At 40.4% G+C, this 26,216-nt stretch overlaps 1 protein-coding gene across 2 annotated transcripts in view; it reads right to left on the bottom strand.

Annotated features, from left to right (window-relative positions):
* LOC125460608 (inter-alpha-trypsin inhibitor heavy chain H3-like) overlaps positions 1–26,216 on the bottom strand; it is a 53,288-nt gene that overhangs the window by 20,067 nt on the left and 7,005 nt on the right. For both annotated transcript variants that reach the window (XM_048548246.1, XM_048548247.1), the window contains exons 4-15: positions 25,220–25,386; positions 23,835–23,939; positions 23,420–23,582; positions 23,196–23,306; positions 22,966–23,094; positions 22,767–22,883; positions 21,823–21,991; positions 19,989–20,114; positions 18,558–18,739; positions 17,326–17,511; positions 11,055–11,194; positions 5,453–5,613 (exon numbers count right to left, since the gene is read on the bottom strand). In XM_048548246.1, coding sequence (XP_048404203.1) covers positions 5,453–5,613; positions 11,055–11,194; positions 17,326–17,511; positions 18,558–18,739; positions 19,989–20,114; positions 21,823–21,991; positions 22,767–22,883; positions 22,966–23,094; positions 23,196–23,306; positions 23,420–23,582; positions 23,835–23,939; positions 25,220–25,386 — 1,756 coding nt within the window. The remainder of the gene's footprint in view (positions 1–5,452; positions 5,614–11,054; positions 11,195–17,325; positions 17,512–18,557; positions 18,740–19,988; positions 20,115–21,822; positions 21,992–22,766; positions 22,884–22,965; positions 23,095–23,195; positions 23,307–23,419; positions 23,583–23,834; positions 23,940–25,219; positions 25,387–26,216) is intronic.

Here is a 26,216-nt window from a genome sequence, read left to right as displayed (position 1 = left end):
ATTGTATCAGAGATAATGGGAACTGCAGATGCTGGAGAATCTGAGATAACAAAGTGTGGAGCTGGATGAACACAGCAGGCCAAGCAACATCTTTGGAGCACATGTTCATCCAGCTCCACACTTTGTTATTGCGGATTCTCTAGCATTTGCAGTTCCCATTACCTCAGATGAAACCACACCAGGGGGTATGGTGTAAAGGCCAAAAGAACCGCAGAATCTGTAAATCAGAGACAAAAATAGAAATTGCAGGAGAAAGTTCAGCAGGTCTGGCAGCGTCTGTGGAGAGAATTCAGACCTAATGTTCTAGGTCTAGTGATCCTTCCTCAGGCCAGACCCTTCCTCAGACTCTTCAGACAAAAGGTCATTCGAATTGAAATGTTAACTCTGGTTTCTCTTCACAGATGCTGCCAGACCTGCTGAGCTTTTTCTTCAGCAATTTGTACTTTTGTCTCTGGAGTATTGTGTATGGTTTTCGTCTCCAAAATTAAGGAAGAATAAGGAAAGAAGATGCAGTGAAGTTTGACTGGATTGATAGCAGGGTCTTGTAAGGAGAAATTGAATAGAATGTGTTTTATACTTCCTGGAGTTTTAAAGAATGAGAAGTGTTTTCGGGAATATGCATACAATTCTCAGAAAGATTGGCAGAGCAGATGATGAGACCCTATTTCTCTATTTGCCCCGAGAGTCAAAAGCTAGGGATAGATTTGGATAAGAGCACAATCATTCTGGACTGAAGTGAGGAACAATCTCTTTACTCAGATTGTAATAATTTTTTGAAATTCTCCAACCCAGAGCACTGTGGATGCTCAGTCATTAAGTTTATTTAAGGCTTAGGTTGATAAAAATTTGGGGACTCTAAGCTGATCAAAGCATATTACAGCTGGACAGGAAAATGGATTTACATTAGGGCCCATTCTTTTTCACCTTTTTCTTTTTTCCCCTCCATCTCTCCTCTCTTCTCTTGGTGTATGACACCCAGCCCAGGCCTCAGAAGCAGGCCCGGCGGTCGGCAGAGATGCCAGCGGCCAGAGCAGGGACACCAGCGAACAGCAGTTGGAGACTGGACGCCAATGACAATCCATCCAGTGCAGGAGTGTGATGGCAGCAGGCACAAGGATATCGACCCAGGAGTGTGATGGCAGCAGGTGCGAGGAAAGCAACCCAGGAGTGTGACGGCAGCCAGCAGTCAGGCCATGTGGAGGTCCCCTGCATTGGTCTGCTGCAGTGAGCTTTTGGAGAGAGGCTGTGATGTTTGTCTTTTTAACATTGCTTCAGTTTTGTTCTGACCTGAGGTCATACTGTGTATACCTCTAATGTAAATGTTTTCTTCAACTTTCCATTCTGTAACTAAGGCTTGTATCTAAGTGCATTTGCACATAAGATAGCGCTGTAAGTGATGGCTCATAAATTTTTCATTGCACCCACCAGTACATGTAGCAATAAAGATAATTTGATTTAATTAAATTTAAAGTGGGCAATAAAGTATTGACTACATAGTAGATTATAAGCTCCAATCTCTAAAATAGCAGCTTTTTTGCAAACAGCTTATCTAACATTGACTGCATAAATTGTCCAATGTCATTTGAAATTCAAATGCTAGACTTCATCTAATCCATTCAATTTCATTCTGGCAGGAGAATCATGTTCACAATATCTGTGTGCATCACCATCAGAATAACATATTATTCTCAGGCAAGGTTGAACTCCTAAAGATTAACCATAACCTTACCAAATGATGGAGCAGAGCCAAAGGGCTGTCTAGCCAATCCTCTAATTCCTTTTGTTCTTATGTTCTTAACATTTAACTCTGCATCTGATAAATGAATAGACTCTAATTATGAAAGCTCCAAATTATGTAAATTATTCAAATCAAATAATGTAAATTTTCATCGTTGCCAGTATTTCTAGGACTTGGAGTTCGAGGAATTCAGTTTGCTGGTCTACAAATTGGAGGAATTAAGCCACTTCCATCGGCAATTTTCCCTCAAGGTTGGTGTGTGCTATTGTGGTTTGAACGTTCCCACAATCCACCCACAAGGTTATCAGTTGCTCTAAATATATAACTGAAGGTGAGAAAGTGCTAGTCTGCTAGAATAGCAAAGTTACAGGCACAATGCAGCAGAGATCGGTTAAAACAAAGTTCTGGAGAAATTGCTACTGGTAATAGCTGAATCTGGGAAAAATGAGAAATGTTTTGATGCTGAAAAGTGCACAAAAATTAATTACGGATTGCTGGAATGAAGAAAGAGTTCCTGAGGTTTTTTTGTTTCTTTTGATTTTAATTTTTCTTGAAATTGAGTGAACTAGGTGACATCTGATTTTTGTTTTGTAACATTGCCTCTGAAAAATTCTGGAACTACCTCTGATTACCTGAAGGATCAATGGAATATTTTGACTCCACTTGAGTTTGACAATCCCATGGAGTTTTCCTTGCAATAAATGAAGAGGAACTGCTGGATATGAAGAGGATGCTTCTTGTAAAAATATTCGTTCCTACCCAATGAATCATTTATAGGCCACACAGATCGTACGCTGGTACGAAGAACTTAGCAAAATAGTTTTAGATTTTGTTTCAGAATCCCCACAGTGTGGAAACAGGCTATACGGCCCAACAAGTCCACACAGACCCTCCGACAAACATCCCACCCAGACACAGTCCCCCACCCTACCCCTGTAACCCTGCATTCCCATGGCTAATGAACCTAACCTAGATATCCCTAAACACCTTTTGAAAATATTTTACGGGGACATTTTATGAAAAACGCAACAAGGAATTATTGCCAGCTACCACTTGAAGACTTTTGGTTGTGGTCAACTACCTTCAGACCGTCTGGCTATAGTTGTGAATGTCACAACCAAACTCAACTTTTATTCCCAGAGTTCATGTCGGACAGCAGAGAGATCTGTTGAATATCAACCACAGGCTGGTCCAGACAAATATTTCTCGTGTAACTGGCATTGCTCTTTTTGGAGAACACGGTTTCTACCCAACTTGACTTCATTGCATGGAAACAAAATAGTGCTACTGCATCCACTGTACCCGGTGCGGCTTCCTCTACATTGGGGAAACCAAGCGGAGGCTTGGGGACCGCTTTGCAGAACACCTCCGCTCAGTTCGCAACAAACAACTGCACCTCCCAGTCGCAAACCATTTCCACTCCCCCTCCCATTCTCTTGATGACATGTCCATCATGGGCCTCCTGCACTGCCACAATGATGCCACCCGAAGGTTGCAGGAACAGCAACTCATATTCCGCCTGGGAACCCTGCAGCCATATGGTATCAATGTGGACTTCACCAGTTTCAAAATCTCCCCTTCCCCCACTGCATCCCTAAACCAGCCCAGTTCATCCCCTCCCCCCACTGCACCACACAACCAGCCCAGCTCTTCCCCCCCACCCACTGCATCCCAAAACCAGTCCAACCTGTCTCTGCCTCCCTAACCGGTTCTTCCTCTCACCCATCCCTTCCTCCCACCCCAAGCCGCACCCCCAGCTACCTACTAACCTCATCCCACCTCCTTGACCTGTCCGTCTTCCCTGGACTGACCTATCCCCTCCCTACCTCCCCACCTACACCCTCTCCACCTATCTTCTTTACTCTCCATCTTCGGTCCGCCTCCCCCTCTCTCCCTATTTATTCCAGTTCCCTCCCCCCATCCCCCTCTCTGATGAAGGGTCTAGGCCCGAAACGTCAGCTTTTGTGCTCCTGAGATGCTGCTTGGCCTGCTGTGTTCATCCAGCCTCACATTTTATTATCTTGGAATCTCCAGCATCTGCAGTTCCCATTATCTCTAACAAAATAGTGCTGCCCAGTTTCACTGAAACAAGTTCCCAAATTTCTGAACAGGAAGTATATTAATGACCATTTTGTGCAGAACTCAACCTTCCATGAGTTTATCAAAGAAAAATATGCGAACGGATGGTGGTGCCCACAGATAATATGAACAAGATTCTCCTGCAATGAAATTGAGTGAATTAGGTGATTTGAATTTGAAATGGCATTAGACAATTTATGCAGTTAATGTTCGATTAATGGAAAGTGTTCCAAAGTTCTACATGCAAAAAATTTTTTTTAAAATAGGAACATATAATCTATCGTGTGGTCAATATTTTATTGCTTGATTTGCCCTAATCATTCTTACCTAAAGTGATGAGTTGGTCATACAAGGATTACATTCTCAGTAGGTAAAATGTATTAGTGGCCAGAAATAATGGGATTGTGCCAAGTGTGTATTACCCTGCCTACCTTTCTCAGCTCATTGGACTCCTCTGGGTTTGCATTTCTGGAAGTGAGAGGCATGACATTCAGTGCCAATTCCACTCTTTCATGTGGTTCAAAACACCTTTTGGGCTCCTACACATGAAAACCCAACAGCCTTATTCTCCATTCGTGGCATCCCCATCCAGGAGTGATTGAGGTCAATCTCAGTAAAGCTCTTGACCATTTTGCCTTTGGGCATAAACTCCCTTCTTCGGATGTCTCTGCCAGAAATTCGAGTGGAAGATACTCTTTAGGAGTTACTAAAAATCATCACGTATGAAAAATCAATTACGATGATCTGTGAACTCACTGAAGCAAATGCTTCCTATTAATGTGCCAACGTTCAGTAGAATATTGGTGGGCATAAGTCTCAGACTAAGGACAAAATCTGGCAAAAGTTATTTCATGGAAACTTGGGGCTAGGTGTTTTCCAAACACCCTTAATTTAAGCTGCCTGTCAGTTCAGGTGATAAACAAACTCAGATTCAGCTTTTTTTAAAATCTGTGCTCCGAACAATGTTATTTTCAACACTTACTCTCCCAGGTCAGGCATATCTGGGCAACTTCCTGCATGCTGGGTAGATGCCAATGTTGTGATGAATGGAAGAGCTTGACTAGGGATACAGCTAATTTTGGAACACAAGTCTTTAGTACTATTCCCAGAATGTTTACAGGGGCCACAGGCTTTGCTCTATCCAGTGCCTTCAGTTGTTTCCTGATATCTCACAGAGTAAGTTCAGTTAGCTGAAGACTGGCATTTGTGATGCAGGGCACATCAGGAGGAGATCTAAATGGATAATCTGTTCAATAACTCTGTTTGAAGATACTGTACTTCCAATGCTTTAGTATGCTGTCCTATGCAATATAAGTGTGTTTCAATGTTTCATTCCCAGAAGTACAAATATTGCAAAGATACAAGTCTAAAAATTATTATGGCAATACCAATGAATGAATAATTATCATTAATGTGACTGAAATTTTAAAAAAACATGAGGAATATACTTTGTTACCTTCTAATTGAATGAGCTGCAATCACCAAAGGCAATTTTGAGGATCATTTTGCATTTCTTTGTACTTTCTGCAATAAATATTTAGCCTGTTCGAACTATGACTAATGTTTTCGTCAAAGAATGAACGAAATCCAAAAAAAAGTAATGTAAAAACAAAAGAACTAAATAAAACTGAATACCGTTTTGAATGGGTTTGTCAGCCATGGCAATTACATCCATTTTGTCCTCCTCAGGTTTTGTCACAACCATTGAAGTTAGTGGTGTTACAAAACTGTACTTCAGCGAAAGTTCCAAGGCCCTGTCTGTTAGTTTTTTCTTTTCCCCAGCATCAGCTGAAATTCTGAATATGGAACAGATTGCACAGGTTACAAACTATTTCAAGAAATAAACTATCAATTTTTCTCCCCTCCAGCTTTCTGATCTGTTTTCTCCTTTACACCTCCTCTTCTAAAAGCAATGACTCATGCTAGGGTATAATTCAAAGAGAGGGACAGTTTTCCCAATTTGTATTCTTCACTGGGGAGGCTGAATTTAGTGAGATAGGCGATTTGACCAAGATCATGTCAATTTTATTGTCATCTCTAAACATAGTATTATTTTGGCAAGGGTTTATAAGATGATTATGTACTTGACTATCTCTAACTCAAAGAAAACTTGATTAGTTAAGACAGTCATATGATCTGTGATGGGTCTGCCTGACAACAAATCCGTGTGCTTTGATTACCATGAAGATCCAAGTCCCAGGTTCGCACTTATTGAGAGCAAAATGCAAAGTGTTCACATCTGTAAACAAAGCCAGGAGCAATAGGTGCAAATGAATCTATTTTCTGTCTTGAAGTTTTTGGAGTGAAAGAAAGGGAGAGAAAATGAAAGGTCTCAGGCAGTCAAAGACCTATTTGTGATATGTTTATTTTATGAAATAATCTCAGGAGCCTCAAGGTACAGGTCAACGATCGTTTATTGAGCCAACCTTGGGAGATTCTACCCCAGAAAAATTCTGAGCTCATATTCCAACTCAGAAACAATTAATCAGATATTTATACATTGTAAGTAATGTCAATAGTGCATTACTCAAATTCCAAAACACCAAAAATGGCAAGGTGCCTGTTATCCCTTGGTCGCTGCACTCCCTATTTTACTCCTTTCCGAAGCCTGTTCTTTGTTTACATCCTTGAGTAAACTCCATTGCTTTGTCTTCCTCAGTGCAATACGGGATCATCCTCACATTTCATTTCCAAATAAGGCCTCCGATTTCGTGCATTTTTACAGAAACTCTGTCTGCTGCTTCAGCAACTGAGTGTGGTGATGCATTTTAAATAATTTTCTGTTTAATCTGACTATTTTCTTGAATAAGAATAAATGTAAAATGCATCTTAAATGATAATTGCTTATGAAGTTAGTTTTGGAAGTTCTAATTCCAGCTGGAAATTCAAGTGGATTTGCAGGTTAACTCATGTCATAAGCAATTTGCTCCTAATAATTCGCAAGCTGTTAGTTGGAATGTGGGAAGAAAGATGGTGTCTGGTCAAGGTGTTTAGACCCTTTTAGATTTGATCTGATAAGATAGGGAGGAGAAACTGCCAGAGTGGGGCTGCCAGCTGGCGGTCAGATTGGGAATCCTCTGATAATTGAGGGAAGTAACTTTCAAAGGTCGCTTAACTTATCATTTGGTGAAACAAGTGAACCTGTTGGAAAATGGCAAAAACTTCGGATTGTTTCCTGAAAACACCGTAATCTTGTGGAACACTTTCTGTTTATGTGTTGTAGGTGTTATAGATTGCATTAAGTATACTTGCATACTGTGTCCAATTTTGGGTCCCACACCTCAGGAAGGACATACTAGACCTGGAGCGTGTCCAGTGGAGATTCACATGGATGATCCCTGGAATGGTAGGTTTAACATATGATGAACAGCTAAGGATCCTGGGATTGTACTCATTAGAGTTTAGAAGGTTGACGGGAGATCTAATAGAAACTTACAAGATAATGTACGGCTTAGAAGGGGTGGACGCTGGAAAGTTGTTTCTGTTAGGCAGGGAGACTAGGACCTGTGGGCACAGCCTTAAAATTAGAGGGGGTAAATTTAAAACTGAAATGAGACGACATTTCTTCAGCCAGAGAGTGGTGGGCTTGTGGAATTCATTGCCGCAGAGTGCAGTGGAGGCTGGGATGTTAGATGCCTTCAAGGCAGAGATCGACAAATTCTTGATCTCACAAGGAATCAAGGGCTACGGGGAGAGTGCAGGGAAGTGGAGTTGAAAAGCCCATCAGCCATGATTTCAATGGTGGAGTGGACTTGATGTGTCAAATGGCCTTACTTCCACTCCTATATCTTATGGTCTTATGATCTTAAGACATGAATCATGGTTATCTTTTCTATAGTTTTGAGTAATTGATGACAATTAAGGAATGTATAGTCAATGTTTCCTCTCATTTGTCTCTCAGTTGAATTCTTGCGCATTAACCAGATGGCTTTCTTCAGCTGTTAGCTCTCCTGAAGCTCTTAAAACAAACTGCAAACAAAGCTCACTGTTATTTCAGAGTAAACAAAAACCCCCAAAACTCAGTTATCAACAGTACGGCAGGATTTTATTTACTTGAAGGTTTAACCTCTTACTTCTACTCTCCAGTACACTTACACATGGACACTGATCAATCAGAGTCAAACTGCCTGATTTAAGATTTAAATAAAGACTGGCAGTTAACAGTCAATCATCATTATCGATGCATTTCCCATGACAACACTTCTGTCACTCATTTGAATCACAACATTCCTGTTCCTCAACATCGGCTTTTAATAAGGCATCTATCTATCATGCCATTATTTCTTCGTGCTTTGTTGATGATATTCAAACGATATAGTTGTAGCATTAAATTCAAATGAAACAGTCTCAGAGTTTTGAAATGAAACCTTGCTGGGGAAGTTAAAGGGTTACAGCCCTTATAAATAAGCCTTTGCAGGGATTATGGGCAAATAGATTTAAATACATTATGGAGATAACATCAAATACAAAAGTCTTTTTCCTACAGTTAAGTAGTTTTGCTGGCAAGAAAAGTAACTAACTGGCCATTCAATCCCAATCTCTTTCTCTTGCATCCAAACTGATGTGCTGGCATAACAGCCTGTTTAAATCATTTGGAGTAACTCAATGTTGCTAAAATTGGTGCAGTAGCTAGTACAGCTTTCAAGTTGTCAGTTAATAATCTTCTCCCCATTTGAATTTCTTGACTTTCTTTAAGAGGTTATTTGGGATCCAGTACAATGCTTAAATTTGGAACAAACCTTCAATAGAATATATTTAAAGTGTGAGTACTGCAGAATCACTCATTTTATCTTGCACACTGGAAAAATACTGCAAAAATCCTTTTTAGCTGCTCTGGATTCAATTTAGCTTTATCAAAATTACTTTTGGCCTGGCAAGTTAATTTTTTGCCAAGCTTATAGCCAAATTCATTATTTTGTAATTAATCAAACAACTTGATCTGGCATTGTAAATAAATTCCCCTCCAAAACAATCAAATCATCAATATGTGTAAGTCAATAGCATAATCCTCCAATGGCCTTGTTGATTCATCTTTGAAATTTACAGGTGCATTTTCATTCTGAAGATATTTTTCTCAGAAATTTCACATAAAGTTCAGAAGCAAACTATGAGCTTTGGATTACATTTTTTCTTTAATTAATTTAAGGGGTCCTTTCACATTATGCCCACATATCAGTTCAAACAGTTTGAATCCTGTTGATTCATTCAGGCATTCCTGAAGGCAAACAGTAACAAGAAATTCCTTTAGCCCAGTCACTAGGACATTTCTGATGATAGGCTTTAATTATGATCTTTAAAGTTTGATGCCAACTTTTTAATACTCCCACCCACCTTCCTGCAAAAATGTCATCCCCTATTCCCAATTCCTTCACCTCCACCACATCTACTCCCAGCATGAGGCATTCCACTCCCGTGCAACTCAGATGTCCTCATTTTTCAAGGACTGCAACTTCCCCTCATCAGTGGTCAATAACACCCTCGACTGTGGCTCCTGCATTTCCCACAACTCATCCCTCACAGCCGCTTCCTGCAATAAAAACCAAAACAGAATGCCTTTTGTCCTCATGTACCACCCCACCAACCTCCGGATCCAACGCATCATCCTCTGACACTTCCGCCATCTGCAATCCGACCCCACCACCAAAGACATTTTTCCCTCCCCACCCTTATCTGCCTTCCAGAGGGACCACTCTCTCCGTGACTCCCTTGTCCACTCCACACACTCCTCCAGCCCTACCACACCGGGCACCCTGCAATCGCAGGAAGTGCTACACCTGTCCCTACACCTACCCCCTCACTCCCATCCCAGGCCCCAAGAAGACCTTCCACATCAAGCAGATGTTCACCTGCACATCTGCTAACGTGGTCTACCGGATCCGCTGCTCCCGTTGTGACCTCCTCTGCATCAGGGAAACCAAGCGGAGGCTTGGGGACAGCTTTGCAGAACGCCTACGCTCGGTTCGCACTAAACAACTGCACTTCCCAGTCACGAATCATTTCAACTCCCCCTCCCATTCCACAGATGACATGTCCATTCCTGGCCTCCGGCAGTGCCACAACGATGCCACCCGAAGGTTGCAGGAACAGCAACTCATATTCCACTTGGGAACACTGCAGCCCAATGGTATCAATGTGGACTTCACAAGCTTCAAAATCTTCTCTCCCCCTACCGCATCCCAAAACTAGCCCAGCTTGTCCCTGCCTCCCTAACCTGTCCTTCCTCCCACCTATCCCCTCCTCCCACCTCAACCCCCACCCCATTTCCTACCTACTAACCTTATCTCGCCCCCTTAACCTGTCCGTCCTCCCAGACAGACCTTTCTCCTCCCTACCTCCACACCTACACTCAGCTTTACTGGCTCCATCCCCGCCTCCTTGACCTGTCTGTCTTCTCTTCACCTATCTTCTCCTCTATCCATCTTCTATCCGCCTCCCTCTCTCTCCCTATTTATTTCAGAACCCCCTTACCTCCCCCATTTCTGAAGAAGGGTCTAGGCCTGAAACGTCAAGCTTTCCTCCTCCTCTCTTGCTGCTTGGCCTGCCGTGTTCATCCAGATCTACACCTTGTTATCTGAGATTCTCCAGCATCTGCAGTTCCTACTATCTCTGTTCTGCCTTCTGCCCTTCTTAAACAGGATGTTACTTTATCCACTAACAGTCTTCTTAGACCCTCCCTGACTCTAATACTTCTTGAAAGATCTTCGTCAATATCTCCACAATCTCCGTAATTATCTCCTTCAGAACTCTGAGTGTAGCCCAACTGGTTTGGATGATTTACTCACCCTCAGACTTCTCAGCTTCCCCAGCACCTTCTCCTTAGTGATAGCCAATACATTCACCTCTGCCCCCCCGACTCCCTTCCAAGTTTTGGAATGCTACTTGTGTCTGCCACCATGAAGACTGATGTCAAGACCCAATTCAGTTCATCTGCCATTTCTTTGTTCCTCATTACTACTTCTTCAGACTCACTTTGCAGCAGTCTAATATCTCCTCTCCCTCTTTCTTATCTCTTATGTATCTAATATGCTTTTTATATGCCTAGCCGCAGAAATGCTGAGGCGCTACTTGTAGTTCTTCATTTCTATTCCAATATAGATTGGCTAACATTCTTTTACAATCAAACCTCATTATGTTTTCTATGTTAACCTATGCACAACTTTTCAAACATGAGCTTAGCCTGTTTTTTCTTGTTAATCAATAATAGTACAATTTTGTGGAGTAAGAAGTTCTATTTTACCTTTGATTTAGGAGTTGTTGAATAGTCAAGTAGGCCCACAGTCTCTCAGTAAAATCACCAAAAATATATTGTTGATATTGCAGAATGCTCTCTGCCTCTGTCACATTGACTTCCTCTTCAAGAGATAAATTACTGCTAGCCTGCAAGAGAATTACATTATCAAGATCCCTGACATTACAGATTTCAACCTGAATCCATAAAAAACAATTTGTACTCTTCATGTGAAGACAGTCTAATTTATACAGAATGACTGTGGCATGTTGTAAGAGATAAAATGAGCTGAATGCAGGGACTTTTGAACAAAATTAAATCATATTATTCATGTACTGACAGCTTAGAATAGGTGGTAGCTTTCTTGCCATTGAGTTAGAAAATCAAGGGCTAAAAGCCCACTTCAAACATGAGCACATTATTTTGACTGACAACTTGGTGTGTGGGTGGAGGAAGTGTTGGCATTGCTGTAAGATAGTAAACTGATCTCCTCAGTAATTGAAATTATATCAGGAGGGCATATATTCTTACCAATAGCCTTCTGTTATACAGTGCTACTAATATCGTAATACATCCTAAGGCAATTCACACATGTGTTATGGCATAGGTAACAATAAGGCAATTTTAGGGCAGATGAACATATAATTGGTCCAAGAGGATGATTTTAAGAAGAACCTTAAATGAGGAAGGAGAATTACAACATTGGATGGGTTTCATGAAAAAATTCTGGAGCGCAGCACCCAGGCAGCTGAAGGCACTATCATTAAAGATGGAGCATTTAAAATCAGTGATGCTCGAGAAGCCAGAAGTGCTGTGGCAGGACTATAGTCAGGTGATGTTACAGAGGTGAAATAGATGGTCATGATGCAGCAAATTTGAGGTTGAAGTTTATCTAAAGATCAGACACGATATCAAGGATTAAAACAGTTCTGCTTTAACCTCAGACAGTTGTCAGATGGAGGAATGGAATCAGTGGCAGCATTCTCAGGATAGTAGCCGGTGACTAGAGGAGTTCTGCAATAGGGATATGTTGGGACCACAACTATTCATGTTATGCATTAACAACCTGGACAAAAGAACTGAGGGTATCATTGCAGATGACACAGTGATAGGTGGAGGCCACTTCACCTGACAAAGGAGCAGTCTCTGAAAGTTTGTGATTTCACATAAACCAGTTGGTCTATAACCTGGTGTCATGTGGTTTTGACTTGGTTCTTCCTCGCAGCTAGAGAAATGTTGCGCTGAAAGAAGGACCAAAGGCTACCCTGTTGGAATTTAATAAGTGCATTGGTAAATAAATTAGCTGTAGTTTCTTTGTTAAGATGAATACACAATAGATGATTGCATTGGCACTGCAGAATGTGAATTGCTTGGATTGTAATACAAGATAGTGTGCAGAAATGGTTTGTAGGAGAAAATTACTGCAGATGCTGGAATCTGTACTGAAAACAACAAATGCTGGAGATCACAGTGGGTCAGACAGCATCCATGGAGAGAAAGCATTCTAACGTTTCTAGCCTAGATGACTCTTCACCAGAGCTGAAGAGGTTCAGAAATGGCTTTATTCATAGTTAATATAATAAAAGTAGCGAGACCAGATGAGGTGATAAAATCAAGGGGTAGCTGTGAATGTAAACTATGGAGTTTCTGAGGATGAAAAGATTAAAGGAAAAGAGAAGAGCAGTAACCTCAGAGGAGAGAAGGCATGATGAAGTAATGTGGAGTTTGAAATCACCAATGGTGGAAAGTTGCTCAGTGTAAAGGCTGAAGGAGGAAAGGAGCAGAACAAGGTGAGATGTTCAACAGAAGGGAAAGTGCTGTGGTGCTAAAGAAACTGGCTAACATGTGACTTGTGATGAGCCACTCTGCACCACTGAGGTTCTGGTGGGATATGTCATGGAAGGTGGAACAGGCTTGTAGGCTTCATTTAAGGAGAATATGTCAGTCAGGTTTCTATTAAGGCCAGGCTGCCAATGCAATTATTTATGTCAAGCTCATGGATGGCAAGGGCCTTGTTCACAAGTGAGCTAACAGTCTGAAGGGAGATGCAGAAAGTGGAATCAATAAGTAATTCTCTGGCAGAATCTGTGGGACCAGCAAGGAAGGTGGAAGTTTGGAAAGCAGCAGTTGACAAGACTAGGCCTCTCCAAGCAAATAAGGTGGAAAAATGAGTGAGGGAGTTGAATGCAACTGTCGGGGTTGCTCTTCGTAATGAAGCAACGCTGACTACCTTTTTGTAGTACATTCAGAGGATGTCAAAGAGAGGTACAGGGGGAAATAAAGGCTTATTCTAAGAATAAGTCAGACCTAGTCAGTGATAGGGAAGTAGGAAGATAAAGGAGTATGGAACTGTTGACATAGGATTTGGAAGGGCAGTGTATCTGACAAGGGGGCATGAAAAGGCAACAAAACAACAATAGACAAGCGTGTAGGAAGTGTAGGCAGAACAGAAGGAAGTTAAAGAAAGGGAAGTAAAAGGTTATTATGATGGGTTCAGGCCTGGAGCAGCAACCAAATGCATTTGTGAATGGGACCAAGGAAAACTAATTTTGTGGATGTGATGGCTGCTGTATTTATCCATCCGAAACAATCACTGCTTTTCAAAGTTGTTCATTCTATACAAAGCAAACTTTTGAGGTTTGAAAGAGCTGTAAAAATGCAAAGCTTTCTTTCAATTTGATCAGCATCTGAAAGAGAAACAAAAATAACTACATGTGTAGTGTCTCCCACCCGCCCTCCTCCTCGAACCAAAAAAAAATCTCAGTGGTGTGTAGATAAGGTAAGGCTTTTTCTGTTTCATGTTTCTTTATATATATCGTGTGATTGCCAAAACCCTTTTGGTTCCTTTTTCATATATCTAAGTTAAGTTTAATACTGTCAGGAGATCTCACACCCGTGTTGTGCTCCTCTTGCTCAATGTGGGAGCTCAGGGACAGGGCTGATCTCCCCGACTCCTTCACGTGCAGGAAGTGTATCCAGCTGCAGCTCTTGTTAGACTGCACGACGGCGCTGGAGCTGCGGATGGACTCACTTTGGAGCATACGTGATGCTGAGGGGGTCGTGGATAGCACGTTTAGCAATTTGGTCACACCACAGATTAGGATCGCTGAGGGAGATGGCAAATGGGTGACCAAAAGGCAGAGGAAGAGCAGGAAGGCAGTGCAGGAGTCCCCTGTGGCCATCTCTCTCCAAAACAGGTATTCAGTTTTGGATACTGTTGGGGGAGATGGCTCACCAGAGGAAGGCAGCAGTAGCCAGGTTCAAGGCACCGTGGCTGGCTCTGCTATACAGAAGGGCAGGAAAAAGAGTGGAAGGGCGATAGTCATTGGGGATTCAATTGTAAGGGGAGTAGATAGACGGGTCTGCGGTCGAAAACGGGACTCCCAAATGGTATGTTGCTTCCCAGGTGCACGGGTCAGGGATGTCTCCGATCGGCTGCAGAACATTCTGAAGGGGGAGTGCGAACAGCCAGTTGTCGTGGTGTATATCGGCACCAACGATATAGGCAGAAAACAGGATGAGGTCCTACAAGCAGAATTTAGGGAGTTAGGAGCCAAGTTAAAAAGTAGGACCTCAAAGGTAGTAATCTCAGGATTGCTACTAGTGCCACGTGCTAGTCAGTGCAGAAATGAAAGAATAGCCAGGATGAAGTCGTGGCTTGAGAGATGGTGTAGGAGGGAGAGGTTCAGGTTTTTGGGACATTGGAACCGGTTCTGGGGAAGGTGGGACTATTACAAATTGGACAGTCTACACCTGAACCGGACTGGAACCAATGTCCTTGGGGGTACTTTTGCTAACACTGTGGGGGAGGGTTTAAACTAATGTGGTAGGGGGATGGGAATCAAATATTGGACAGAAAAGAGGTAGAAACGAAAGCCTGTAGGGAACTAGATAATGGAGTCAGTGTGACTAAAGGGAATAGTAATCGGGGAGCAGATGAACACAAAGGGACAGGTGGTCTGAGGTGCATTTGTTTCAATGCGAGAAGTGTAGTAGATAAGGCAGATGAACTTAGGGCTTGGATTGGTACCTGGAGGTATGATGTTATTGCTATTACTGAGACTTGGTTGAGGGAAGGGCATGACTGGCAACTAGTTGTCCCAGGATATCGATGCTTTAGGCGGGATAGAGATGGAGGTAAAAGGGGTGGAGGAGTTGCAGTACTGGTCAAAGACGATATCACAGCCGCACTGAAGGAGGGCCCCATGGAGGACTCAAGTAGTGAGGCAATATGGGTAGAACTCAGAAATAGGAAGAATGCAGTAACAATGTTGGGGCTGTACTACCGGCCTCCCAACAGCAAGCTTGAGATAGAGGCACAAATATGTGAACAGATAATGGAAAGGTGTAGGAGCAACAGGGTGGTGGTGATGGAAAATTTTAATTTTCCCAACATTGACTCGGATTCACTCAGTGTTAGAGGTCAAGATGGAGCAGAATTTGTAAGGTGTGTCCAGGAGGGTTTTCTGGAGAAGTATGTATGTAGTCCAACTCGGGAAGGGGCCATACTGGACCTGGTGTTGGGGAATGAACCCGGCCAGGTAGGCAGATGGAGTTCATTCCGGGCAAATGTGAGGTGATGCATTTTGGAAGATCAAATTCAAGAGCGAACTATACAGTAAATGGAAAAGTCCTAGGGAAAATTGATGAACAGAGACATCTGGGTGTTCAGGTCCATTGTTCCCTGGAGGTGGCAACGCAGGTCAATAGGGTGGTCATAAAGGCATATGGCATGCTTTCCTTCATTGGCCGGGGTATTGAGTACAAGAGTTGGCAGGTCATGCTGCAATTGTATAGGACTTTAGTTCGGCCACATTTGGAGTACTGTGTGCAGTTCTGGTCGCCACATTACCAAAAGGATGTGGACGCTTTGGAAAGGGTGCAGAGGCGGTTCACCAGGATGTTGCCTGGTATGGAGGGTGCTAGCTATGAAGAGAGGTTGAGTAGATTAGGATTGTTTTCATTAGAAAGACGGAGATTGAGGGGGGACCTGATTGAGGTCTACAAAATCATGAGGGGTATAGACAGGGAGGATAGCAAAAAGCTTTTTCCCAGAGTGGGGGACTCAATTACTGGGGGTCGTGAGTTCAAAGTGAGAGGAGGAAAGTTTAGGGGAGATAAGTGTGGAAAGTTCTTTACACAGAGGGTGGTGGGTGCCTGGAACGCGTTGCCAGCGGAGGTGGTAGACGCAGACACGTTAACGTCTTTTAAGATATATTTGGACAGGTACATGGATGGGCAGGGAGCAAATGGACACAGACCGTTAGAAAATACATGACAGGTTAGACAGGGGATCTTGATCGGCACAGGCTTGGAGGGCCGAAGGGCCTGTTCCTGTGCTGCAGGTTTCTTTGTTTTTTGTTCTTTGTTTGTAACATCAAGAACCTTCACTTATATAGGAATGCAAGAAGGGAAAGCACTCCAAAGAACATCACAGGGAGATCAGCTCCTGAGGCACGAGAGGATAAGGGGGAAAAGCCAAGAATAAGAAAATGCAATCAAAAGACCAATACAGAGATGTGGTGAAAGCTCACACACAAAACAAGAACTAATTCCTTAGCTTTACTTCACAATATTTCTCACTAAATTAGATCATGTGTTCAAGACAATAGGTCTCCATGATATTCCCCATTGCTGTCTCCTCTACACTTGCCTAATTCTGGACATGTGAGCATCTTTTTTGCCCCTTCAACTCTTAATAGCAGAACAGTCATCTGTAATCCCTGGATTCCTTCAGGTTGCTTCTTCTCTTGGTGCCTCTAAGCATATTTTCAAAACCAATCCTGCTTTTGATCACGATTTCCAAACCACATGCTTAAGCAGTTTTTGCAATGACTCTGCTGTGGAATTCTTGGGCCATTTCCTACATTAAATGTACAAATGCATGTTTTGTTTTGCTATTAATGGCACAATTTAAAGGAGCTGCTGAGAGCTGTGCTGCTTACACCCACCATACCTTAATTCCATCCTGTCCTCCAAACCAATCAAAACCACAAAAAGAATTCAATAATTCTTAACACTTTTGATTGTCAAGATGTGAGGCTAAAACAGCTCCACATTTACCACGCAAGAAGTTACTACATTAACTGTGTATGAAGTTTTGAGATGTTTCTCAGTGATAAACTGCAATTCATATTTTTATTTAAGATGCTATTCAAAATGTACTTTGAATGTGGGACTAAAATCATACAACAATTTAAATTGACCTAGCTCCAAAACCAATTTTCCGATGAAAGCACTGCACCGTTATAGAACATATGTGAGGAGTTTGGGTACTTACAGATTTAGCTGTAATTTCTACCATGAACACATCAAGACTGTTGTCTGATATCTTGCCAGCTACGACAATTTCAGATCCATCATAAAACTGTCTAAAAGTGGCCTCTGTTAAGTCTGAAATGGCATTCTCCTGATATTGCATTTCGACATCCAAAAGCAAGGGATTTGCTACTTCATTATAAAAGCCCTGTGAGAAAACAAATATAGAGAGGCACCTACAAAGCAACTAAAAGATTCAAGAAACTTTTAAAAGGCATTTTATCAAAAGGTGTTTGAATTAATCGTTAAGATTCTAAAATAGTCAAATTGTAAATATTTTTAATGAAGTCTTAATACATACATGCAAAAGTAAAAGTTAATATTTCTTCAACACAAATTGAAATTGCTGGAAAAACTCAATAAGTCTGACAGCTTTTGTGGAGAGCAGGCAGAGTTAACGTTTTGGGTCCAGTGACCCTTCTTTAGAACAGGAAGCTTTGGCATCATTACATGAGCAATTGTAGTCCTCACTGGCCAGGGCCAGGATCCTCTCCTCATCGGGAGTGAGGAGTCAAATGTCTTTCTCTGCCCCATTGTGGATCTTTTTCCCTTGTAATGAGAGAAAGGGACATTGAGTGACATTGACATGGGTGGCACAGTTGTTAGTGCTGGTGCAGGTCAGGAAAAAGTGGTGAGGTGTCCCAAAAGAATGGGTAGGCACTGTAGATTCATACAGGGTTAGTAGTGTGGGAGGTTGGGATGAGTGGTAGGGAGCGAGGGAAGATGTGCATGCAGTACTGAGAGTTGTGGGCCATGAGCAACAGTGTGAGGTGAATGCAATAGCAGAGATGGGGTGAGCATGAGGTAGCAGGTAGAAGATGGTGGTATTTATCCTCACAGAGCTCCTGCATTGTGGGGTGCTCTTCCTAACCATGGATATTGCACTGAACTGGATGGCAAACCTCAGAACAAGCTTGCAGGCCCTGGTGTTGTAGTGTGAGAAATCGCATTAGGTATGACAGAGAGAAACCTTCCATGCAACTCAGTAAAATTGACCCGTGGCCAATTTTTGGTAAAATCCAGCCCTTAATCTTCTTTATATATTTTTCCTACTGACCACATAAAATTCCTTCCTGATAAAGTAAAAGCAAAACACGTCTTTTCTTATTCTATTATGAATGAGGGATTGTATGACATCTAGTTTAAATTGTGAATGGGTCTTTGTTAATGATTATTTAAGAATCATCTACATACCTGGAGCTGCAAGGCTGAATCAGAATCATCATAAATACGTCGAGCCACACCACCATTATCCAGTGCCATTTTTTCCAGGAAACTGTAATCAACATCAAAACCAAAGCCAAGACAGTATAAACTATACCTCTCCTGTATGGCATTTTTAACGTTGATTTGGATTTTTACTGGGTCCTTTTCCCCTGTGATATAAATGAACAAATTTATCTTATTTGATGATTTTTTAAAAACTATTTCCTCTTATACCTTCTAATTAATAGTTTACTTCTAGCTTTTAAACCATCTTAAGAAATAAATCCATTTTCTGCAGGGGGAGAAAGGTTAATTAAATTTATTTTCTCAAGTTCATGGTATAACCAATTGTAAAAGGTTAATTCAGTGAAAAACATTGAGTAAGAGAGTCATAAAGCTGTACAGCATGAAAACAGGCCCTTCAGTCCAACTTGTTCATGCCAACCAGAAATCCTAAATTAATCTATTCCCATTTGCCAGGATTTGGCCCATATCCCTGTAAATCCTATTCATTTACCCATCCAGATGACTTTTAAATTTTATAATTGTACCAGCCTCCACAATTTCCTCTGGCAGTTCATTCCATGCACTCACCACTCTCTGTGTGAAAAACTTACCCCTTAGGTCCCTTTTAAATCTTTCCCTCTGACCTTAAACCTATGCCCTCTAGTTTTGGATTCCCCCAACATGAGGAAAAGACCTTGACTATTCACCCTATCCATGCCCCTCATGATTTTATGAACTTCTAAAGGGTCACCTCTCCACAGCTCCAATGCTCCAGGGAAAATAGCCCCAGACTTTTTAGCCACTCGCTGTAGTTCAAATCCTCCAATCCTGGCAACATCCTTGTAAATCTTTTCTGAATCCTGTCAAATATTACAACATCATTCCTTTAGCACGAGAGTAGAATTGACTGCAGTATAACAAAAGTGGACTAACCAATATCCTGTACAGCTGCAACATGATTCTCCAACTTCTATACTCAACGCACTGACCAATAAAGGCAAGCGTACCTTTTCACTACCCTGTTTATCTGGGACTCCAATTTTAAGAAACTATGAACCTGCACTCCATAAAGTCATCCCCTGAGTTCGCTTCATTATTTTCAATATAGTTGCAACTTACAAACATTAGAAACTCATATCGTTAGAAGCAAAAATACATCCCACTATTTAAAGTGATTATGATCAAATCAGCAGCGATATGATAATCATTAAGCATCTACTGGTTTACATTAACCTCTCTGTATATAAAAAATTACTCAGGCCTAGTAAGATTAATTTGAAATTTATGACTAAAAGATATTTCCATATATCCTTTAGAAAATGCATGTTATGGCGGAAAGGTTTTATGATATTTGATCATTCAGATCTGTTTCAGCAGTTTTATATCAAGGAAGGAGATGTTTCTGAAACTAACCCACATTTGGGTCGCCATCTGTTAAAAGAATTATCATGGATACACTTCTGTCAGGCAGTTGCTTTTGTTTGAGAGCTGTATCCAGAAGACTTACAGCCAGTAGCAGAGAATCATTTATATTTGTTTCTGGAACAAAAGAGAAAAATATTCAGCTTGCATTATAAACTTGTATTCGAAAATGGATATCTGGTGCCTGTAAATGTGGAAAATACACATGAGAAATTTCTCTTTGTGATGCCACCAAAATTGACTGTCAGGTCGTTCCCCACATTCATAAATTCCTTTTCATAATTTTGTGTGACACAGTGACCAACAAGCATGACAAACCTCTAAGGTATGAAGAGTCGATTTTAATCTTAATATATATGTTATAAGGGTTCTCCTTGGAATGATTCATTGTAAATTAGATGATAAACCAGTCGAGGGTCATATCAAACTGTATTACAGAATGCCTTATTTTGCTGCTAAGGTGATTGGTACCACTTTCAGGCTGAAAAGACTAACTGTTCTGAAGTAAGCAGTGGATGAGGTCAGCATTTAATTGCCATTTGAAAACTATACATTTCTTTGATTTACTGTTTCAGTTTTCTTGCCAAGACTGGTCACATGTCATGGATACTTACTCCTGCTTTAAATGACTGCCTTTGTTTGTGAAACTTTTTGACACACAAACTTTAGTCTCAAAAATACCTCATGTGTGATAGATGGGAAATGCATGTTCGTTTACCTTTTTATAACTTAACTGAGAATAATGTTTACAAAATGTAAGACCCAGTTAAAAACAGAACTGATCTTGTTGGGAATGATTTATTCATTCATTCAGGGATATGTGGCAGCAATTATAGTCCATCTCCAACTGGCCATGATTAGGTGGTGAAACCCGATTCTAGCACAAAAGTTCAAATGCATTGAACTGCCCAACATTTGTGAATATTATATTTACTTGAGTAAATGTAACATTAAAATATATTATTTCAAGTGCAATGCCATTTTCAATTATTTATGCTTTTAACATTGGCGTACAGGCTTGTTTAGAGCACTGAGTAATCCTTTTCATAGTAACAACTCTACTTTCTGTAAATAAGTTTCAATTATATTTATTAATGATTAAATGTGGTACTAAGATAGTAAAATTGGCTGTGTCTCTGTTCACTTTCTCGCCTTCATGAATAATCAATCTGAACAGATTCAGGCTTTGGTATATTACTTCTGGCAGATTTCTTTTAAGGTTCAGCTGCAAAGAACTTGAATTATGATAAGGAAAGTACTTACATTTATATCGTACCTTAACATGACCAAGGACGTCCCAAATTATTTTACCATCTATAGATTAGTTTAGTAGTGCAGTCTGTTTTGTCTTGCTGGCAAATCATGATGCCAATTTTCAAACACCAGAATGTGGTAAACAGCAAATTAATGAACAGATGAATAATCTATTCTAGTTGTTGCCTGAGAGAAACATCTTGGTTGAGATGCCTGCACAACTTTCTGCTCTTCTTTAATAAGTGCAATGTGGTCTTTTACATTCACCCAAGCATTCAAAGGATTTCTTGGTTTACAGTCTCATAATTCGGTTGAGAAACATTATATTTGAAAAAAATACATTTGAAAATTATGACAGCTTTAATTGGGAACACTTTTATTTGCATCTAAATTGATCTTACTGGGACTTTAACTGCCCACTTAAAGGCCCCAGTTGGCAATGGGGCAGGAGTGCCTTTTCTCCCACAACAGGCTTAATTGGCAGGTTCTCCTGACCACCCAATTAGAGACCCTCTTTGCTGCCAAACTTGACAAGGGGCAAGAGCATTAAAATTAAGCCCAATATGCTTACCTGCTCCAAGCTGTAAATAGATGATGTATCTTTTCGCTTGCAAAACATTTTCAGGAGTTGCCTGAACTAATGAATCTCTCCACTTTTCGATGGTAGAATCGAAACTGATTATTGTAAAATAATCCTGTGTGCTCATATCTCCTAATATTCTAAGTAGAGCCAGCTTTGTCTATAAATGAGGAAATAATGTTTATGTTATTGTCTCAAGTTAAGGATATTCCTTTCTCCAAATTTGTTTCCCCCACTTGTAAAACATTCTACACGTGTACCTGGTTAATGTAGCTTAGGATGCCTAAGAATTTCCTCACTCTCTCTGTCACAAAGAGACCAGAGAGAGGAAGGAAGAATTTTAAGATCATTCTACTGGAGATCCAGATTAACATTAAGGCTGAGAAATTGCCATTCCCAGCTTTGTGATCAGGTATCAAAATGTATATGATTCAACTTAATCTTCAGCCGTGATTTTGTCAAGCCAATAATGATAATGGGATAACAAGGTGTAGAGCTGGATGAACTCAGCAGCCCATGCAGCATCAGAGGAGCAGGAAGGGCCCATGCCCACTGATCGCTGAATTGAATTTCATAGTTAGGATTACCTCGGACATTCGTCTATCCAAAGCTTAGACACTCTAAAGCTTAGCCCTTTCATTCTGAATGTGAGTTCCCACTTGTATTCTGCATGAAAAATAATAGACCCTCTCTCTCTCACCATCAATATGCTACTGACTGAAAATCCAGACTTTCAATTTTAGCATCAATGCAATAATAAAGTCACTGTGCCAATATATTTACTTTGGAGTAAGTGTTTTGACACAAATAGCACTACTGAGAACACTGAAAAGTTTTGTGGGGTTTGCCAAACATTTTCCAGTAAAAACTCTAAATTAATGGAACACTTAACGGTTATTTACTCATCACTTATCAGATTAGACGAATTGCAATACCTGTCTGAATTTGAGGCCTCGCATAGAAAAGCTGCGGTCTATCACAAAGATGACATTCTTAGGTACTCTTGGTAGATTTGCAGGTGCAAAATGGTGAACAAAGTAGCCATTCACAATCTACAACAACATTATGAGGCAATTGGTGAAATGTTACACAACATGAACAAGTAGAAATTATTTTAAATTGTCATCTAATCACCTGTACGTCCCCACCAGACAGGTCTCTATTCACATCATACTGTATGATCAAGTCTCCGTCCAACAGCGTTTCACTGCAATCAGGACATTTTCGCTGTTGCTCCAGGGTTGGTTTAAAGGAAATATGAGCCTGAATACAAGTTGGTTTTAATTTCAGTTATTGCTATTCTTAACTTCTTATAAAGGAAGATATCAAAGGAAAATACCCCCATCAAGTTTGGAATTACACACCTTGGTTTCTGTTCTATTCTTCACCATAGCTTGTTCCAGATCATTTGTTAAAAAGGTTCCATGGACATTGAGGAAGGCAATGCCCTTTGGTTCGAAAATATGGGCATCAATCTAAACAAAAAGAATTAACAAAAAATATGAAGGCATTTAATTGTGATTTTATTAAGTGTATGTCAAACTGGAACTAAAACATTTTAGTTATAGAACATTAAATAACTATTTACCTGGAAATGGTTGACAAGCTGCATAGGTTTTACTTTGAGGATCATCTCATATTTTCCCAATTTGCGTTTTAATAATTCTTCATAGGTTAGTTCAAAATTCACTTTTTTGGCTGGTGCAACATTTACTGATACTTTGAACTTTTCCATTTTTCTTCCAGATACTCTTTGTTCAACAGAAAACAAATTAAACAATAGCAGTTATCAAGGAGTGTTGTGTTTGCTTTGAAAATAGAGCATGGAAAATAGTTCAACTTGGAATTCTTGTAACTGATGAGCTGTCTATGGTGAGGGATAGAGTGGGGAGTCATGTTTTCATTGTACTTCTCCCAGCATCCCCTTGTTATGAATTATTTTCATGTATTTGACTATTCTCTACCAATTAATCTGTAATTTTAAGAGTGTAATTTCGCCTTACTTGACCAATCCTGCAGTCTGTCCCTGGGACACTGCAGCTTTATACTGTTGGTGAGCAGCTTCTTTTTCCTTAACTTCTCCAAAATATTTCACGTCATCAATGGTCCTACAGAGGAAGGTATCAGAAAGTGTATTAGTAAATTCGAATGCCACTGGTTGTTAAATCTCTGGTTGATCATCCACATAGACTGAGCAGGAGGGAGAATGGTGAAAGAGGGAATAAGGTGAATTTTTCATGACAGTTTGCTGTGTTTAAACTGAAATATCAAAAGAATAAATAATTTTGCAGCCTGGCTATTTTCTGCAAACGAATCCACAATTTTTGAAGTGTTTCAATATGAAGAACTGAAAATTAAATTTCTGTTTACAATTAATAGAATCAAATCCTTTAAAAATATCATAACAATCAGTTTTGTTTCTTTAGGTTTGTTATTAACCATTGGAGGATTTAATTCATAATTAAATTCGTGAGAAGTAAATATGGAAAGTTAGTTTATGCATTGAGAATGTATGTGCTAGAACTATTGAACAAGATAATCCTTCAATAATCCAAACTGGAAAGAGTCCGAACATTCAAATACTCAAAAATAAATTGAAAAATGTTCATACTTACTTAACAGTTGCTCAGAAATCAATCTGTGCAGCCATCTTTGTAATCTTTTTCAAAACTAATTTGTGTGGTAGAACAATAACTGTATTAAAGTGCCTCACACTTAATATGCATACCAAAAACATGGCTGAAGCACAATACTAAATCATGTTTTATTCAAACCTGAAAGTAGCAATGCATTTCCCAGATTGCCACAGTGTGTATTACTTTCAAATAGTTTTTAAAGTAATAGCAATTCAATGCAAAATTGACAAAACGTCAAATCCGTTTGACGTTTATTTTTTAAGAATGTTAACCATCTTCTGACGGTGCATAGAGTTAAAAGAAGCAGCAGCAGAAAGTGTGATTGTTAGTGGTACTCAAGCTGTAATCTCCTCCTGGTCCTATCAATAGCATGGCCTCACTAATAGCGCGAACAGTTGTCAGAGATTTCAGCAGCTCCCATTAGTCGTTTGCACTCTTCACAGCTGCAAGAGGCAATCAGAAAGTGAAGAGCTCAAGCAGCTTAGTTCAGGCACTTTAACTGCCTCACCACATGTAATAGGCAAATTTTGTAAACAAAAGTGCATCCATTATATGCAGTGAAGACTACAGCCCAAAGCATGATAAGTGGCAAAGTCACTAAAATTTGAGAGGAAAAATAGTAAGACCAAAAAATGGTCAGGTACAAAGAAATAACTTACTCGCTAATAGTATAAAACAAAAATTAGATGAGGGAATATGTGCATTTTAACTCTAATTTGGTTGTTTGTTAGGTAATTGTGGCAGATACACACATGGTAAAGTTGGTAATGAAAGCTGTTTTGGGCAGCTCAACTTCAAAGAGGGCTTCCTTGGATTTAGTTGCTCGGTTTACCACACGGCTTGTTATCACATTGTGAGCAAATCGAGATGTAATTTTGGAATTGATCTTCAAGCTGTAGACTTGAATCTTTTCTCTGTCCTGAAAAATAGAGTGTTTAGTTTTAACTGGTGAAGAATTACAATGATTCACAGTAAACAAGATCAAAAAGTTGCTTTTATATTGGAGTTCTGCTAGGCTAGCTCTCACAGCATGTAGCTTGTTAGAAAAACATGTTTATCTCCTTGAGTATAACCAGCAGAAGTGATGGATGCCTGGTAAAAGAGATTGTTTCTAGTCACTGGTTTAAACAATATCCACCAAGATCCATCCAGGTATTAACTGATAAGTCGTTCTTCATAGCTGTGAAAGAGTCAGGCCCTACTTAAGGTTAAATCAATTGTGTACACCTAACATCACATCACTTACATCTTTTTTCCCATGCTATAGAATCATATGAGCACTGCTGAAGAGGTGACGTATCTCCTCACGGCCTGTGTTCAAACTAGAGTCATTGAGAAGAACAGCATAGAAACAGACCCTTTGGTCCAACTTGTCCATGATGACCAGATATCCAAGATAAATCTAGTCTCAGTTGTCAGAATTTGGTCCATATCCCTCTAAACCCTTCCTATTCATATACAGCCTCTACCCCTTCCTCTGGCAGCTCGTTACATACACACACCACCCTCTGTGTGAAATCATTTTCCCAAATGGTCCCTTTTAAACCTTTTCCCTCTCACCTTAAACCTAGTTTATAAACCTGTATAAAGTCATCCCTCAACCTCCCATGCTCCAGGGAATATAGCCCCAGCCTATTCAACCTCTCCCTATAGCTCAAATCCTCCAATCCTGGCTACATCCTTGAAAATCCTTTCTGAACTCTTTCAAGTTTCACAACATCCTTCCTATAGCAGGGAATCCAGAACTGC

Source organism: Stegostoma tigrinum, chromosome 11 (assembly GCF_030684315.1).
Source record: "Stegostoma tigrinum isolate sSteTig4 chromosome 11, sSteTig4.hap1, whole genome shotgun sequence".
NCBI classification, from domain to species: Eukaryota; Metazoa; Chordata; class Chondrichthyes; order Orectolobiformes; family Stegostomatidae; genus Stegostoma; species Stegostoma tigrinum.
Note: the sequence above shows the minus strand (reverse complement) of the source record. Positions and strands in the feature narration are given on the sequence as shown.